General features: G+C 37.6%; 1 protein-coding gene across 2 annotated transcripts in view; it reads left to right on the top strand.

Moving 5' to 3' along the window:
* The window catches only part of FCHSD2 (FCH and double SH3 domains 2), a 318,513-nt gene that overhangs the window by 125,390 nt on the left and 172,934 nt on the right, over positions 1-20,189 (top strand). The window contains exon 4 of one of the 2 annotated variants that reach the window (XM_008020056.3): positions 12,236-12,312. The exons of the other annotated variant lie outside the window; for it this stretch is intronic. Coding sequence (XP_008018247.1) covers positions 12,236-12,312 — 77 coding nt within the window. The remainder of the gene's footprint in view (positions 1-12,235; positions 12,313-20,189) is intronic. 2 annotated transcript variants of the gene reach the window in all.

Genomic DNA, 20,189 nt, shown 5'->3' with positions numbered 1-20,189 from the left:
CTGCAGCAGCTGGGGTGCAGGGCTCCATGTCCCAAGGTTGCACAGAGCAGCAGGGCCCTGGTCCTGGGCTACGAAACCATTTTTCCTTCCTAGGCCTCCCGGGCCTGTAATGGCAGGGAGTGTGGTGAACATCTCTGAAATGCCCTGGAGGCATAACATTTGGCTTCTTTTTACTCATGCAAATTTCTGCAGCCCACTTGAATTTCTCTTTGGAAAATTGGTTTTTCTTTTCTACCTCATGGTCAGGCTGCAAATTTTTCAAACTTTTACACTCTACTTCCCTTTTAAACATAAGTTCCAATTTTAGACCGTGTCTTTATGACTGGATATGACTGTACACTTTCAGAAAAAGCCAGGTTACATTTTGAATGCTTTGCTGCTTAGAAATTTCTTCTGCCAGATACCCTAAATCATCTCTCTCAAGTTCAAAATTCCACAGATCTCTAGGGCAGAGGCAACATGCTGCCAGTCTCTCTGTTAAAGCGCAGCAAGAGTGACCTTTGCTCTAGTTCTCAGTAAGTTCCTCTTCTCCCTCTGAGACATCCTCAGCCTGGATTTCATTGTCCATATCACTATCAGTGATCAATGGTTTTGGTCAGAACCATTCAACAGGTCTCCAGGAAGTTCCAAACTTTCCGACATCCCCCTGTCTTCTTCTGAGCCCTCCAAACTGTCCTCTGCCTGCTACCCGGTTCCAAGTTTGCTTCCACATTTTCAGGTATCTTTATAGAAATACACCATGTCTCTCGGTACCAATTTTCTGTATTAGTCCATTTTCACACTGCTGTAAAGAACTAGCTGAGACTGGGTAATTTATAAAGGAAGAGGTTTAATTGATTTACAGGTTTACATGGTTGGGGAGCCTTCAGGTAACTTAAAATCACGGTAGAAGGCAGAGGGAAAGCAAGGCATGTCTTATATGGTGGCAGGAGAGAGAGCAAGAGAGAGGGGCAAAGGAGGAAGTGCCAAACTTTTAAACCATTAGATCTTGTGAGAACTCACTTGCTATCATGAGAACAGCATGGGGAAAATCTGCCCCTATGATCCAATCACCTCCTAGCAGGTCCCTCCCCTGACACATGGGGATTACAATTCAAGATGAGATTTGGCTGGGGACACAGAGCCAAACCATATAACTTCCCTTAGACAGTTAACTCTCATTTGTCCTTCTGATCTTTAATCATATGTAGTTCTCAATTAAGTCTATTTGGATATACAAACCACCTCCCCCTATCTTTATACTTTCTTAGAGCACTGTATATCTGTTTTACATATTCTACATTATTTTTATACTCAGTTTCTTTTATTTTAAAATAAATTTTGTTGGCCGGGCGCGGTGGCTCACGCCTGTAATCCCAGCACTTTGGGAGGCCGAGACGGGCGGATCACAAGGTCAGGAGATCGAGACCATCCTGGCTAACACGGTGAAACCCCGTCTCTACTAAAAGTACAAAAAACTAGCCGGGCGAGGTGGCGGGCGCCTGTAGTCCCAGCTACTCAGGAGGCTGAGGCAGGAGAATGGCTTAAACCCAGGAGGCGGAGCCTGTAGTGAGCCGAGTTCGTGCCACTGCACTCCAGCCTGGGCGACAGAGCAAAGACTCCGTCTCAAAAAAATAAAAAAATAAAAAAATAAAAAAATAAATTTTGTTGCATATATTTAAGGTATATGATATGATGTTATAAGCTATGGTGTAAAATGGTCACTGTAGTGGAACAAATATAGCATCCATCGTCTCACGGTCAGTCATGTTGCCCCCAGTGGCAAGAGCACCTGTAATTATGCATTTAGCAAAATCCTGAATACAGTACACTATTAACTATAGTCCTCATGCTCAATATTTCATTTATTTGTGTAGGCTGGGTGCAGTGTCTTATGCCTGTAACCCCAGCACTTGGGAGCCCAAGGCAGGTGGACTGCTTGAGCCCAGGAATTTGAAACCATCCTGGGCAACATGGTAAAACCTCATCTCTATCAAAAACAAAATAAAAAAATGAGCTGGGTGCGGTGGCACACACCTGTAGTCCCAACTGCTCTAGAGTCTGAAATGGGAGGATCAATTGAGCCTGGGAACAGAGTGAGACTCTATGTCAAAATACGTACACACATACATACATACATAAAATAAATCTCTATAATTCTTTAGTCAAAACATGGATCATATCTGTGTTTTTTAGTCGAAACATGGAGCATATCAGTAGTTATATATACCACACATACCTACTGGTATATGTGGATGGTTACGGGATAGCAGAAGGATGTTACTCAGTTGGTACATCATTTAGCATAACACATTAAGATTTGGTTTTTGTGTGAAATAATATGTAGCTTTAAAAAATTCTTAGTCATAAGGATATACCAATTTAGAGATATAGTTTTGTCACAAGTATACAGATTATAATTCTACAAACTAATTCCAAGGAGATTTAAAAAATTTTTTAAATTCTATTTATTTTATTTTTAAGCTTTTATTTTAAGTTCAGGGGTACAAGTGCAGGTTTGTTACATAGGTAAACTTGTGTCATGGGGGGTTGTGGTACAGATTGTTTTATCACCAAGGTATTAAGCCTAGTACCCATTAGTTATTTTTTCTGATTCTCTTCCTCCTGCCACCCTCCACCCTCCAAAAGGCCTCAGTGCCTGTTGTTCCCCTCTATGTGTCCATGTGGTCTCATCATTTAGCTTCCACTTATAAGTGAGAATATGTGGTATTTGGTTTTCTTTTCCTGCATTAGTTTACGAAGGATAATGGCCTCCAGCTCCATCCATATTCCTGCAGAAGATATTACCTCATTCTTTTTTTGTAGCTGCCTAGTATTCCATGGTATATATGTACACATTTTCTTTATCCAGTCCATCACTGATGGGCAGTTATGTTGATTCTGTGTCTTTTCTACTGTGAATAGTGCTGCAGTGAACATGTGTGTGCATGTATCTTTATAATAGAATGATTTATATTCCTCTGGGTATGTACCCAGTAATGGAATTGATGGGTTGAACGCTATTTCTGTCTTTAGTTCTTTGAGGAATCGTGACAGTCTTCCACAATGGCTGAGCTAATTTACACTTCCACAAACAGTATATAAGTGTTTTTTCTCCACAACCTTGCCAACTTCTGTTATTTTTTGACTTTTTAATAATAACCATTTGGACTGGTGTTACATGGTATCTCATTGTGATTTTGATTTGCATTTTTCTAATGATCAGTGATGTTGAGCTTTCTTTCATTTGATTGTTGGCTGCACGTATGTCTGTTTTGAAAAGGGTCTGTTCATGTCCTTTGCTTGTTTCTTAATGGGGTTGTTGTTTTTTTCCCTGTAAACTCGTTAAATTTCCTTATAGATGCTGGATATTAGACCTTTGTGGGATGCATAATTTGCAGTATTTTCTCCCATTCTGTAGGGTGTCTGTTTACTCTGTTGATAGTTTCTTTTGATGTGCAGAAGCTCTTAAGTGTAATTAGATCCCATTTGTCAATGTTTGATTTTGTTGCAGTTGCAACAAAATATATGTTGAACTAGATGTCTCTGACTCTAATTCACCCTCATGTAATTCATTCTCATTTCCCTTTCTGATTTCTAAGTCCCACTCCAACATTGAGCAATTTGGCTTCTACCTTCTACCATCTGTTTACGTATTTGTTTAATCCTAGTAATATTTACCGCTTTTCAGAATTTTTTACCTGTGCCCCGTGAGAAACAACTGTATCAACTAGTGTACAATGTTTCTATACAGGTTTTTGTTTTTGTTGTTTTTTTTTTTGTCTTTAGTCGTACAGTTTTTAGCTAAAATACTTTATACAAAGTTTCTTGGACCAATTTATAAACCCATTATTTTGCAGAATTATAAAATTTGCCCCTTCATTCCCTATACCCACTTATGAGGTTATTACATTTTGTAATACAATTGGATTTGTTTGTCACAGTCTGCATTCTATCCTGTGTTCCCCTAAACCACTGGTAGATTTTTTTAAATTTACATATATTGAGAGTCATTCTTTGTCTCTTGTCAAAGGTCTGTGGGTATTGTCAAAGTTCTGTGGGTTTTGACAAATATATAGTGTTGCAGATCCACTACAACAGTGGATGTATATGTATATTAGTTCACCACCTACAGTGGTGATGTATATTAGTTCACCACCCTTAAAATTCTTCCACTAGCAAATACTTCCTTCTCCCCAGACCCCTCAAAATCACTGATCTGTTTTCTCTATCAGTTGGTCTTTCCCAGAATGTCATATGAATGGAATAATACAGTGTGTAACCTTTTTAATTTGGCTTCTTTGACTTAACAAAATGCATTTTAAGATTCATTCAAGTTATGTGAATTAATAGTTTGTTTCTTTTAATTACTAAACACTATTCCTTTATAATTATGTACCACAGTTTGTTTATCCATTCACCTACTGAAGGACATCTTTGTTGCCAAGTTTATCAATAAAGCTGCTAGAAGCATTTGTGCTCAGGGTTTTGTGTGAACCTGAGTTTTCAGTTGGCCCAATACCTAGAACATGGTTGTGGAAGTCTCTGTTGTAAGAAATTTCAAAACTGTCTTTCCAAGTGGCCGTACTATTTTGCATTCCCACCAATGTTGAAGGAGTACTCTGTAACTCTGCCGCCTCATTAGCGTTTCTTGCTGTTAATTTTTTGGATTTAGCTTTCTAATAGGTGTGTAGTGGTACCACATTATTTTTAGTTTGCATTTCCATAATGACAAGTAGATGCTGAACTTCTTTTCATATGCTTGTTTGCTATTCTTATATCTTCTTTGATGAAGTATCTTTTCAGATCCTTTGCCCATTTTAAAAATGTTGATTTTTTTCTTACTGTTGAATTTTAGGAATTCTTTATATATTTGGACTTCCTTTATCAGATATATGATTTGCAAATATTTTTTCCTAGTCTGCAGCTTGTCTTTTTATTCTCTTTGTAGTACCTTTCCCAGAAGAAAGAGTTTAATTCTGATAAGGTCCAATTTATCATTTTTCTTTCATGTGTCTTGGTTCTGGTGTTTTATGTTAAAACTTTTTACCAAAGGTCAAGGAGATTTTCTTCTCTGTTCTTCTAAATGTTTCATAGTTGTATGCTTTATATTGAGGTCTATGAATCATTTGAGTTAATTTTTGTGTAACTTGTGAGGTGTGTGTCAAGGGTTTTTGTTGTTGTTGTTGTTGTTTATGGTCATTCAATTGTTCTAGCATCACTTGTTGATTGAGACTATCCTGTCTCCATTGAACTGTCATTGCCCCTTTGTGAAAAATCAGTTTACTATATTTGTATGGGTCTACTTCTGGGATCTGTCTTTTGTTCCACTGATCTATCTGTCCATTCTTTTGCCAACATCATGCTATCTTGATTCCTGCAAACTTCAAGGTATACCTTGAAGTCAGGTAATGAGAGTGTTCTGATTTTTTCCTTATTTTTCTGAATTTTGGCTATTCTAGTACCTTTAGCTTTCTGGACTATTGATTGAGATTGCCTTGAATGTATAGATCATATTGGGAACAAATGAGATCTTAACAATATGAAGTCCCAAGTCATTAACATGGAATCTCTCTCCATTCATTTAGATTCTTTTATTCTTTTCTTTCTTTCATTAGTATTACGGACTTTTCCACATACAGATCCTGCAAATATTTTGTTGGATTTATACCTAAGTGTACTTCATTTAAAAAAAATTTCAAATTCCAGTTGTCCATTGCATGTATATAGGAGAGCAGTTAACTTTGGAATGTTGACGTTGTATCGTGCAACTTTGCTAAACTCAGTTATTAGTTTCATGAGGTTTTTTGTAGATTCTTCAGGTTTGTTACATAGACAATCATGTCATCTGTGAATAAAGATAGCTTTATTTCTTCCTTTCCCATCTGTATGCCTTTTATTTCTTTTTCTTGCCTTATTGTACTAGGTAGGGCTTCCAGTACAATGTTGAAAAGAACTGTAATAGAGAACATCTTTGCCTTATCTCTGTCTTAAGGGAAAAGCATTTGCTTGCCATTAAAAGTATGTTGTTAACTTTAGTTTTTTTTGTGTTGTTTAGTTTTGGTTTTTATTTTTTGCTTTTTTTCTTTGTTAAGACAGTCTCACTCTGTTGCCCAGACTGGAGTGCAGTGGTGCAATCGTGGCTCACTGCAGCCTTAACATCCTGGGCTCAAGTGATCCTCCCATCTCATCCTCTCTCCCTCTCCCACCATGTACAAAAGTAGCTAGGACCACAGGTATGCACCACCAGGCCTGGGAAATTTTTTTTATTATTTACAGAGACAGGGGTTCTCCTTGTGCTGCCTGGACTCAAGTGGTCCTCATGACTCCACCTCCCAAAGTGTTGGGATTACAGGTGTGAGCCACTGTGCCCAGCCAGTTTTTTGTATATATCCGTTACTAGGTTAAGGAAGTTTTCTTCTGCATCTAGTTTTTTTAGAATTCTGTGATGAATGAGCATTTTTTTTTTAAGTTTTAAGTTCAGGGGTACATGTGCAGATTTGTTACATAGGTAAACTCATGTCACGGGGGTTTGTTGTACAGAATATTTTGTCACCCAGGTATTAAGCCTAGTACCCATTAATTGTTTTTCCTGACCCTCTCCTTCCTCCTAGCCTCCATCCTCCAAAAGGCTCCACTGTCTGTTGTTCTCCTCTGTGTGTTCATGTGTTCTCATCATTTAGCTCCTATTTATAAGTAAGAACATACATTATTTAGTTTTCTGTTCCTGCATTAGTTTGCCAAGGTTAATAGCCTCTAGCTCCATCCATGCCCCCACAAAGGATGTGATCTCATTCTTTTTTATGGCTGCATAGTATTTCATGGTGTATATGTACCATATTTTCTTTATCCACTTTACCGTTGATGGCCTTTTAGGTTGATTCCATGTCTTTGCTATTGCTCATGGTGCTGCAGTGAACATACGTGTGTCTGTTTGTTTGTTTGTTTGTTTTATTCTGTGTTTGGTCTTTAAATCAAATAGGATAGGTCATTTGTAATGTCAGTAGATAGGCCAGACATGGTGGCCTACACCTTTAATCCCAGCACTTTGGGAGGCAAAGCTGGGAGCATTACTTGAGGCCAGGAGTTCAGATCAACCTGGGCAACACAGTGAGATCCCATCTCTAGAAAAAATTTTTAAACTTAGCTGGGCACAGTGGCATGAACCTGCAGTCCCAGCTACTCTGGAGGCTGAGAGGCAGGAGGATCACTTGAGCCCAGGAGTTCAAGACTTCACTGAGCTATGATGATGCCGCTGCCTTCCAGCCTGGGTGGCAGAGCAAGGCCCTGTCTCAATGTAAATAAAATGTCAATAGATCTTATTTCTTACATATACTTAATTTAAATAAAATTAATCTTTATTTTTATAAATGGGAAAAGGCTAAAAGATACCTTTAGTGTTTAATATGTATAAGGTATTATTATATGAGATTAATATTTCATCATGAAATTAATGGAAAAGTAAATAAAGACAATTTATGTAATTTAAAATAATATCCTGTTTTTTTAAATCTTACATAATCATATACCACACAGAACAATGAAGAATATTTTAAAACTTTCCTTTAGGATGGGAGTGAAGTTCTGTATTACTTTTAAAGTGATTTGAGAATATAGTAAAGGTAATAATTGCATAATTTGCATTAGTTTAAGAAATATCCAACTTATGCAGTGAACTTGTTCATTGTTAGAAGATCATTTGCATAATGCCGGGAATTTCATGACAAAGTGGTATAGTATATAAAGAATATGGCTTCCAAAATTTTTAAAGAGCCATCTAATGGCAAACCCTTAGTAAAATTTAAATGTTAGTTTCTCTATATGCTGAGGGATGAAATGAATACAGAATTACCTGTGCCAGAGCCATAGAGCACTGTTCTACTCAGCTTGCTGTGATAAATTGGCCAAAGGTTAAGCCATCAGTTCATTTCCTAATGTCTACTCAACAGTGGCTCTCTTTGTGTTTCTTCACTTGTTAAAGCAATACAGCAAGTGTTATTGAGAGGTAAAACAAAGCAAGCCTAACATCAGACACGGATGGCTTTTTAAAAAGTTGGAATCGGATGTTATTGCATGTTTCAAAGAGCATATTGATAGTACATCTTTATGGAAGCCACTGCTCTAGAGTGAACTGAATTGCAAATCAACTCAGCATTATGCATCAGTGATGCTCAGGTAAATATAAATAAATATTATGTTTAGTGGACCAATTTTAGATAGTAGTGCTGTGGGCTTGGGAAATGATTTGAAAAAAATTTTTTTAAAAACCCTTTAAAACATTGCAAGACATAGGTTTATTTTCCTTAGCAAATTAATTAGAGTGGATTTTGTTTTCTATGTAAGTAAACCTTTTATTCATCAAATGTAGCTTTAAATATAATGTATAGAGGAAACCAGTTAAACATATAATGCTTTCAGAAACATGCAATATTATTTAGGACCTTTACTATAATAGTGCCAGAGTATGTCTGAGCATCCATGCAGATTAGATCTTGAACAGCTGCATGGAGTACACAGAAGTCATGATTCCTGCCTCTGCGAACTAACTTGAATAAAGTCTTTCATCTAGAGATCTCACTGTCTATTTTATGAATCCCTCATCTCATCTCTGAAGGGCTCATTCAGTTTAATACAGTTCAGTTTTGTGGTTTAGAGCTCTAGAAATCGCTATTGTAATTTATAAATCACAAAGTTAACGAATTAATTTAAAAAAATAGATAAAGTCCACTCTAAAATGATTTCTTTTACAAAGACGTAGTAACTTTGGATTCTAGTTCACATTTAACTAGTTATGAACTGTATGATTTGAAGTATTTATGCTTTTAATGTCCAATTTCTCTGTGGTGATAACAAAGCCTAACACAGAATTAAGAGAAATAAACGTGTGAAAGTGCTTAAGTTCATTTGTTCCTGCATAAATTTAGAGTGCTGTCATTCTGCCTTCTGTCCTAATCCTGCTCATGAACTGAGGCTCATGTCATATTCTATGTTCTGTGTGATGTGTTCTGTAAACACTTTAACAGTGATTAAACTGAAAAAGTCACTCTCATGTCATTTAGATGTGATTTGAGAAAATACCAGATGATCTTTTCCTCATTTGGGTACTTATGTCACATTTTGCCACTTGTTTGGCAGTAACCCATGTGTTGCCTGGCATATTATGTTCTATACTTGTTATTCTTCTCTACAGATAATGAGTCATTTTAATTCTGAGATCTTGACTTAATTGAACCCTCATAAAAATTAATGTGTAGTGCTTTCTAGGTATGGAATAAACTTCTATTATTTTTAAAAACTGCTTTGGAATACCCACACACATTTCTCTTAAAATAGTGAAGATGGTCAAATTTGACTGTAATTTTACCAAGGAATTTATTATATTAAAGCCACCTGGTCATAATCTCAGGAATCTGATAAACAGTGTTTTAAAAATTTGAGTACATGAACATTAGGAACCAGAGAAGTTTTTATTCAAACACTTCTGACACAGAGTGGCAAAAACATAAATGGAGATGGGCACTATGCATTAGAAACTGAAGGTGGCATTTATCCATGCAATCAGTGGATCTTATTGGTATCAACTAAATTCCAGGTGATCTGCTATAGTCTGGGGATATAATGATTTAAAAAAAAGACAAGATTTGTACCTGATGGAGTTTATAGTGAGTAAACAGACAAATATTTAAACCAGACAGTAACAATGTGTAAGGATTATGCATAAATATAGTTATGTGAGAGGGCCAGAGGCGAAGATACTTTGCATACAGTGATTAGAAAAGGCCTTTTAGAGAAAGATGCAAATAGTAAGACCCAAAGAATGAGAACTTGCCTAGATTGTGGTCTCTGGTTTCTCTCTGAAAGCAATCAGAATTCCTTGGAGAACTAGCTTATTGCAAGTCTGGGCCAGGAACTGTAAAACAACAATAACAGCAACAACAACAACAAAGAAGCATTCAAAGTCTATTTGAGTTCGTGATATGGGAGCCAACTTGGAGAGGCTCTGACAGACCACAGATGTGACAATTTGAGCATCAGAAGAAAGCAACTGTAATTAATTGGAATGCCTCCATTATTTAAAATACATGAGTTTATAATGTTACTTTAAAAATTCGTTGTTCATCTTTGGACCCAAATATTGGACAATCAAATATTTATCCTGTCTTTCCTCCAAGAACTTTATCTCAGTATAACCAAATAGTTCATGAGGGATAATTCTTTATAGAATTATAGCTAATAAATGTAGAAAGAATAAGCTTATTATACTTTAATGAAATGAAAATAAGTACTTAGGCAATGACACTTTTCACATTTTCCTATATATACTTGTGATTGTTTATGTTAGGAAATTTAAGTATCAAATTCAAAGGGAGGGGTAAGAATTTAGCAAGTAGGAATAGGAGTGGTTAGAAGATATTTTCATGCAATGGGAACAGTATGAACAAGGTGCAGAGGTGAAAAACTACCATACATATTCAGAGAAGACATAGTATTTGGAGTTCCCAAAGTACAAGATATGTTAAGTGGAACTATTACGGATATGTAGTTGCATACAAGTTCTCAGAATACACAATACTTAGAAATAGTGAAACCAAATTGTTGCCAAGTTCAGGAGGAACTTGAGATTCAAGCTAATTTGACAACAGACCTTAATAGAAAGGTACCATGTAGAGTGTAGTGTTGATTTTACTTGAGTAATTTTTGCCTAGAGCAGGCAGTTGATTAATAAATGTGATTGTTCTTCATTTCAGCATTGTGTTCTTTTTAGTTACGTGTATAGAAATAAGTATCTCAATGTTAATGATTTCTATAACCATTACATTAGGCCCTGTTACAGTGTTAGGGGACCACATATATTCCTATCCAAAAGTAATGCATTGGCCAGGTTTGGTGACTCACACTTGTAATCCCAGCACTTTGGGAGGACAAGGCAGGTGGCTTGCTTGAGTCCAGGAATTGAGCCATGGGCAACATGGCGAAATACTGTCTCTACTACAAATACAAAAAATTAGCCGGGCTCAGTGGCACATGCCTGTAGTCCCAGCTACTTGGGAGGCTGAGGTGGAAGGATTATTTGAGCCCAGGAAGTTGAGGCTGCATTGAGCCATGATCGCGCCACTGCACTCTAGCCTGGGCATTGGAATGAGGCCTGTCTCAAACAAACAAAAACAAACAAGCAAAAAACCAAACATAATACATTGTATCATTGGAATGAGCAGTTTAAAATCAGTTCTTAACAAAATGGTCTTCTCAATTCAAATCCCTGTACCTCTCCCTGACACCTATTTTAGATAAACATTCTGTTTTATCCAGATTTGTGTTGTGTAGATAATAATAAGTGGGCAAATTTCTTTGTAAAACAATTTTTTTTGTTGTTTGAAGTGACTTGTGTCATGGTATCGTTTAAAAAGAAAAGACCCTTAAAATCTGTCTTGAGAATTAATAGTATGGAACAGCACCAAAATTTGTTTATTAATTTTACATACCAGTATATATCTGTCTACTTCAAATGGAATTTGTTTTTCTCTTTCCTGGTATATAAGAGTTTGGCTGCTGAGATTTAGAAAGCTATGTGATCAGAGTTCTGTGAAGATGGACAGCTGTGTTCCCTGTGACATGCCAAAGGTGGTTTGTTTTTATGGCTAGTCAGATAGTTAAAAGTGAAAGGCATATCAATGAAGTTTCAACTTTCTCATCCTTATACTCACCCTTTTCCTAAAAGTGGAGACAAGAGAGGACTGGACAATAATGAAAGAAGGTTGTAGTGTTCTACCATTTATCATTGGTTTTTTTGTTTGTTTGTTTGGTTGGTTGGTTGGTTTGTTAATTGGGTTTTCTTTTTGGAGACAGAGCCTCGCTCTATCACCCAGGCTGGAGTGCTGCGGCACATTCTTGGCTCACTGCAGCCTCCGCCCCTGGATTCAAGTGTTTCTCCTGCCTCAGCCCCCCAAGTAGCTGGGACTACAGGCGCATGCTACCACACCCAGCTAATTTTTGTATTTTTGGTAGAGATAGATATTCACCATGTTGGCCAAGCTGGTCTCAAACTCTTGACCTCAAGTAATCTGTCTGCCTTGGCCTCCGAAAGTGCTGGAATTATAGGTATGAGCCACCACGTGCAGCCTGTCATTGTTTTTTTTTCACTTCTGAATTAAATTTACATTTGGAAAAATGAGATTTCTAAGTCATGTATTTTAAGGAAAAGAGCTTCCTTTACGGCATAATACTTATTTTAGAAAAAATACGTATTTTTTAACAGGGTATCCAGAAGTTGGCTAGTCAATACCTGAAGAGAGATTGGCCTGGAGTAAAAGCTGATGATCGGAATGATTACAGGTAACTTAGTAGTTTTTGCCTATTTTCTTTAGAAATGGTTTTACTTAAAGCTGTGTCACATATAGATAATGTAACACTTTAGTTTTTAAAAGAATCACTTCTTTCCTCTGTCTGCTATGTTTTTGGATATAATTTCAAAATTATCAAAATTTTAATGTTTTATAACATTAAACAATCTATATAAAATAGATTGTAATCTATATAAAATAGATCATTTTCATGTCTTTATATATAAGCCAAGATTATATTTTATATAATTAATTATACCCCCAATTGAAACTTAAAGAAGGCAGGTGACAATGGAACACAAATTGCTGAGTGACCTATGATGGAACACATTATTGTGATGGTGATGAAACAAGATTGTGTATGTTCTGCCATCTTCATTGATACTTCTGAAATAAATTCTAAATACGGAAAGATGGGGTTTTTGTGAGACTTGGGGGGAAAACTTTCTAAGTAATGTAAGGAAAAGAGCTTCTTTTTAGCACAATACTTAATTTAGAAATATATATGTGTGTTTGTATATTTGAATATAAACAAAAGATTTAGATGTGGCCAGTTAAAATACCACATATGAATACGAAGTGTAATGAAGGTGGATGAGAATGGCATACAGATAATGTCCTTAGTGACCTACCGATATCTTAAAAGTATAAGTTTGTTTAGAATTTGGTTTCTTTGGCCAGGCGCAGTGGCTCACGCCTGTAATCCCAGCACTTTGGGAGGCCAAGGCAGGCGGATCACCTGAGATCAGGAGTTCGAGACCAGCCTGGCCAACATGGAGAAACCCTGTCTTGACTAAAGTAGAAAAATTAGCCAGGTGTGGTGGCAAGCGCCTGTAATCCCAGCTACTCGGGAGACTGAGGCAGGATGATTGCTTAAACCTAGGAGGCAGAGGTTGCAGTGAGCCGAGATTGCGCCACTGCACTCCAGTCTGGGCGACAGAGTGAGACTCTGGCTCAAAAAAAAAAAAAAAAAAAAAAAAAAAAGATTTTGATTTCTTTTTTGAGGTCAGTTTGGAAGTATTTATTGTCTTTTATGCTCAGGAGTTGTCCTTTGTGTTGAAGGACCCAGAAGTCAGTGACCTCAGAGCTTGCAGTCTGGTTATGATTATGATCAAATACCATTGAAACAATAGCAGAGAATCCAGGGTAGTTAAGAACTTAGTATTGAAGTGTATGGTTTAGAGTCTGAATACGAAATTGAGCTGTTGAATTGTCAGTGATGATTGACATCAGATAATTTCTTAAGAATGTGGCAGTTTCTTTTGCTGTGCAGAAGCTCTTTAGTTTAATGAGATCCCATTTGTCAATTTTGGCTTTTGCTGCCGTTGCTTTTGGTGTTTTAGACATGAAGTCTTTGCCCATGCCTATGTCCTGAATGGTACTACCTAGGTTTTCCTCTAGGATTTTTATGGTATTAGGTCTAACATTTAAGTCTCTAATCCATCTTGAATTAATTTTCGTATAAGGAGTAAGGAAAGGATCCAGTTTCAGCTTTCTACTTATGGCTAGCCAATTTTCCCAGCACCATTTATTAAATAGGGAATCCTTTCCCCATTTCTTGTTTCTCTCAGGTTTGTCAAAGATCAGATGGCTGTAGATGTGTGGTATTATTTCTGAGGACTCTGTTCTGTTCCATTGGTCTATATCTCTGTTTTGGTACCAGTACCATGCTGTTTTGGTTACTGTAGCCTTGTAGTATAGTTTGAAGTCAGGTAGCGTGATGCCTCCAGCTTTGTTCTTTTGACTTAGGATTGTCTTGGAGATGCGGGCTCTTTTTTGGTTCCATATGAACTTTAAAGCAGTTTTTTCCAATTCTGTGAAGAAGCTCATTGGTAGCTTGATGGGGATGGCATTGAATCTATAAATTACCTTGGGCAGTATGGCCATTTTCACGATATTGATTCTTCCTATCCATGAGCATGGTATGTTCTTCCATTTGTTTGTGTCCTCTTTTATTTCACTGAGCAGTGGTTTGTAGTTCTTCTGCACAGCAAAAGAAACTACCATCAGAGTGAGCAGGCAACCTACAGAATGGGAGAAAATTTTTGCAATCTACTCATCTGACAAAGGGCTAATATCCAGAACCTACAAAGAACTCAAACAAATTTACAAGAAAAAAACAAACAACCCCATCCAAAAGTGGGCAAAGGATATGAACAGACATTTCTCAAAAGAAGACATTCATACAGCCAACAGACACATGAAAAAATGCTCATCATCACTGGCCATCAGAGAAATGCAAATCAAAACCACAATGAGATACCATCTCACACCAGTTAGAATGGCGATCATTCAAAAGTCAGGAAACAACAGGTGCTGGAGAGGATGTGGAGAAATAGGAACACTTTTACACTGTTGGTGGGAGTGTAAACTAGTTCAACCATTATGGAAAACAGTATGGCGATTCCTCAAGGATCTAGAACTAGATGTACCATATGACCCAGCCATCCCATTACTGGGTATATACCCAAAGGATTATAAATTATGCTGCTATAAAGACACATGCACACGTATGTTTATTGCAGCACTATTCACAATAGCAAAGACTTGGAATCAACCCAAATGTCCATCAGTGACAGATTGGATTAAGAAAATGTGGCACATATACACCATGGAATACTATGCAGCCATAAAAAAGGATGAGTTTGTGTCCTTTGTAGGGACATGGATGCAGCTGGAAACCATCATTCTCAGCAAACTATCACAAGAACAGAAAACCAAACACCGCATGTTCTCAATCATAGGCGGGAACTGAACAATGAGATCACTTGGACTCGGGAAGGGGAACATCACACACCGGGGCCTATCATGGGGAGGGGGGAGGGGGGAGGGATTGCATTGGGAGTTATACCTGATGTAAATGACGAGTTGATGGGTGCAGCACACCAACATGGCACAAGTATACATATGTAGCAAACCTGCACGTTGTGCACATGTACCCTACAACTTGAAGTTTAATAATAATAAATTTAAAAAAAAAAAAAAAAAAAAAAAGAATGTGGCAATGGAGCTAGAAAACTGAAGGATATATGATAAGAAACCCTAATAGTTCTTCACAGTTGCCTACCAATAATCATGGAAGGTGCTGTGAGGGCTATAAATAATAGAACAGTATGATTGCAATATTAAAGCAAAACAGGAAATAAAAATATTAATAGATTTTCTTCATGCCTGTAATCCTAGCACTTTGGGAGGCCGAAGTGGAAGAATCACTTGAGGCTAGTAGTTCAAGACTAGCCTGGGCAGTATAATGAGACTCCATCTCTACAAAAAAATACAAACATTAGCTGGGTGTGGTGGTATGTGCCTGTAGTCCCAGCTACTCAGGAGGCTAAGGCAGGAGGATTGCTTGAGCCCAGAAGTTCAAGGCTGCAGTGAGCTATGAATGCACTAGTCCCCTCCAGCCTGGGTGACAGAGTGAGACTCTGTCTCTCAAAAAAAAAACCAAAACAAAACAAACAAACAAACAAAAGACAAACACAAATTTTCCTAAGGATTTTCTGTATCTGCAAAATTCAGCTAAGGAGGAAGAGAGGAGAGATGAAATTCTAGGCAAGAGAGACAAGTAGAACAAAACCTCGAGGTGACAGTGAGCATGGGATGTTCTGTGTTGCTGGTATAAGGAAATTATCCTAAGAAGAAGATTGCTTGCAGTAAAGAAGGATCCAGCTTATAGATAGCTAGGCTGGGCATGGTGGCTCATGCCTGCAATCCCAGTGCTTTGGGAGGCTGAAATGGGAGGATTGCTTGAGGCCAGGAGTTATATTCCAAGTTCGTTTAAAATTCAGAATTCAGGTTACCAAAGAAATAAGGATTAAAAAGCTGTGCTCCTAGGCTAGCTTATAAACTCTAATTTAAAGAAGTATTGCAAGCCAACATATACCAAATATTTAATATGTGACAGGCACTGTGCTAGGAACTCATCTCCCATGATTATCAGAACAGCTCTGTGAGGTAGATATAATTATATAATTATTCTCGTTTTATACACAAGGAAACCAGGTGTCAGGTTATATTTCTTACTCAAGGTCAGATAGCTATTTAAAGACACATTCATTATTTCTTTCATATTCATAGGCTACATATGAAATACCTACTACATGTCAGCAGTTAAAGTAGACCTTAGGATTACAGAGACTAGAAGATATGCTGTCTATCCTTTGTAAGCATACAGGAGATAGCCACTATAAACAGTTGCAGAATTGGGTAATAGGAGAGGGACACTGGAGCCATAGAAGAAAACCTAGGCTTGTAGAGCCAGGTCTTAAAGAATGTGCAGGAGTTTTCCAGGCAGAAGGTTTGGTAAAAGGAATTCTAAGTGAAAATAACCCCTTCAAGGCATGGAGCATGAGAAAATGTGACTGTTAGGTAACAGTTCAGTAGGGTTGCTGTGAAGTATGTGCGTTAGAGGTTAACTGGAGTGGTGGAGATGAAGGATACATCATAGGTAGGCATCATAAAAGGACTTTACATATCACAGTATAGAGTTGGCTTTTTTATTCAGAACGTAATGGAGGTGTTGAAGTGTTTCCATGAGAGGAATTACATTATCATCTTTACTTTAGTGATAGTATAAAGGTGGATCAGAGGGTTGTGAGGAAGAATTCAGAAAGGATAGAATGGCAGGAATTTAATTCCTCATCATCTCATATTTGAACCAAGGAAATTGTAGCAGAAATCAAGTAGTAGGGAAGATTTCAGAGGTGTTTAGAAGACTGAAGCCAGAGGACTTGCAAGTGATTTGGCAGTTTTGTTTTTTGTGTTTGTCAAATTTGTTCTGAGACAGTCTACATATATAAACAGTTTTCTTCATATTTAAAATAGCTCTTGCAACATAGAAGGCACTTGATAAATATTTACTGACTAAATGAATGAAGCAGGAGGAGAGAGATGAAGAATTATACAGTGACTCCCAGGTGTTTTCATTTAGGCAACTGAGAGAATGGTGGTGCTATTGTGGAAGAAGACAATAGAAAGATCAGGATTGAGACTGAGAACTACAATTGCCAATGTTTTTGTTTATTTGGAGCTTATTTTAGTTTTAGTCATTTAAAATTTTCCATTTAACTTTTTTGTATTTATATTTGCATTGGTAGTTTTAAAATTCTTTTCCAAGTAATACGTGTTTTTTATCAAGTAGATAAACAGTACAAGAGTATAAAGAATATAATTTCCCAAACACCTTCCATTCACATTTCTACTCCCCTAGGGTAATTGCTATTACAAGTGTGTGGTCTTTTCTTTTACATTTTTTTCTGTGTGATTCACACATGGACTTATATAGTTTTGTTATTTCTAACAGAACTGCAATTATTATATGCATGCACTGTGTAACACCCCTGCTCCCCCCCACACACACTAAGGAGTCTATTTTAGAAATCCCTTCATGTCAGTATGTTCTGGTCCCTCATTCTTTTTAATGCCTGCTTTAGTGCCATAGTATTGATGAACTATACTTTTGTTATCCATGTCCCTATTTGTAGTTATTTAGTTTATTAGTGTTTCAAATAATGCTGCAGTGAATAAGTTCTGTATGAACATAAGTATATTTTTGTACACTGAAAGTTTATCTGTAGGGTAAATTCTTAGAGGGGGTAATGCTGGATCAAAGGGTTTATACATTTAAAATGTTGATATTGGAGGGAGGGGCTTCAAGGTAGCTGACAATTCTGCCAATGGCCTAGGGATCAGCCTGCCCCTGCCTACCATGGCTGGCACCTGCACACACTGTTAAGAGCCTGAGGACAAGCCAGCCCAGCCTGGCTTCATATCCCTACTCCATGCCAGAGCACACAGACTAGGGTCCAAGAGATTGCCCAGCACATTCTACCACCATTGGCACCTGAATACTCTTCTAGGGGGCCTGAGGTTGGTTCTACCCACCCCTGCCACTACAATCACAACTGACACCTACCTGCACATACCACCTGCAGGCTTGGAGACTGAGCCGCCCACTCCATCACAGCCACCACCAACACCAGCATACACTGCTCAAGACCCAGAAGGTGATCCCACCACTGCCACTGCTTGTTTTATGCCAGCTGCCCAGAGGCCCAAGAATCCGCCTTCCCACCCAGCTCACTGCTGCAACTTCCAGCATCTGAGTAAGCCACCTGGAGGCCGAGAATTGGCCCACCTGGACTATTGGTGCCAACTCACCACTGTCTCTACTGGGGCTCCAAGATTGGCCTACCTGGTGTCCCAACCCTCAGCAAAACTTTACCACAGGCCTCACTAATAACTGCACCTGAAACCACCGAAGAAATTACAAACACCACTGACACTATTTATAGCCAAAGAAATCATACAGATATTGTACCACTGTAAGCACCCAGAATCAAGGCCAAAGGGCCCTATCCAAGCAACACCATAGATCTATCTTCAGGAAAACTTTCCCTACATAAGCAAATTTTAAAAATTGGAAGAAGTGACTATTACATCAGATGTGCAGTTATCAATGTAGGAAACATGAAAAAGCAAGGAAATATAACTCCAAAGGAATGAAATAATTCTCTAGTAACAGATCCCAATCAAAAACAAATCTACAAAATCCTGGAAAAAGAATTCAAAATTTTGATATTAAAGAAACTCAATGAGATATAAGAAAATTCTGAAAAACAGTACAGAGAAATCAGAAAAACAATTCAGGATATGAATGAGAAATTTACCAAAGAGATGGATATAAAAAAGAACCAAACAGAAATTCTATAGTGGAAGAATTCATTGAATGAAATACAAAATACATTTGAAAGCTTCAACAGTAGACTAGATCAAGCAAAAGAGAGGACCTCAAAACTTGAAGACAGGTCCTATGAAATAACCCAAGCAGACAAAAAGAAGAAAAATAAGAAAGAATTAACAAAGCCTTTGTGTTATATGGGACAACATAAAGTGACCAAATACACACATTATTGGTTTCCCAGATGGTAAAGAGGGAAGGGAAGGGTTAGAAAATCCATTTGATGAAATAATAGACAAAAACTTCCCAAGTCTGACAAGAGATTTAGACATCCAGATACTGGAGGCTCTGAGACCCCCCAAGCAAATGAAATGCAAAAAGGCATTATCCATGGTACATTATAGTCAAACTATGTAACATCAAAGACAAAGAGAGAATTCAAAAAACAGCAAGAAAAAAGCATGCAGTCACCTGTCAAGGAACTGCTGTAAGACTAATAGCAGATTTCTCAGCAGAAACCTTTACAGGCCAAGAGAGAATGGGGTGATATATTCAAAGTGCTGAAAGAAAAAAAAAAAAACAAACCTGCCAACCAAGGATACTGTGTTCAGCAAAGTTATCCTTTATAAATGAAGGAGAAGTAAATTCTTTCCCAGACAAGCAAAAGGTTAGGGAATTCATCACTACTAGACTGGCCCTAAAATATTAATATTGGAAGTTGTTCTCCATAAACTGTATAAATATATTTAATTTTTTCTAGTATGACTTTGTTTTTTGAGATAGTTTTCACTCCATCACCCAGGCTGGAGTGTGGTGGCATGATCTTGGTTCACTGCAACCTCCACCCACCTGCCGGGTTCAAGTGATTCTCATGCCTCAGCCTCCTGAGCAACTGGGATTACAGGTGCACATCACCACACTGAGCTAATTTTTGTCTTTTTAGTAGAGATGGAGTTTTGCTATATTGGCCAGGCTGATCTCGAACTCCTGACCTCAAGTGATCAGCCCACCTCAGCCTCCCAGACTGCTGGGATTACAGGCATAAGCCACCACACCCAGCCTGTAGTATGATTTTAAATTGTCCCTTTGTTTTTATTTTTTACCAACAGTGCGTGTAATCAGTCTTTTAAATTGTTTTCCTATCTGATGATACATGCAGCATTTAATGTCATTAAACAGCCTCAATTTGC

Source organism: Chlorocebus sabaeus, chromosome 1 (assembly GCF_047675955.1).
Source record: "Chlorocebus sabaeus isolate Y175 chromosome 1, mChlSab1.0.hap1, whole genome shotgun sequence".
In the NCBI taxonomy this organism is placed as follows: Eukaryota; Metazoa; Chordata; class Mammalia; order Primates; family Cercopithecidae; genus Chlorocebus; species Chlorocebus sabaeus.
This window is presented reverse-complemented; position numbering and strand designations above follow the sequence as displayed.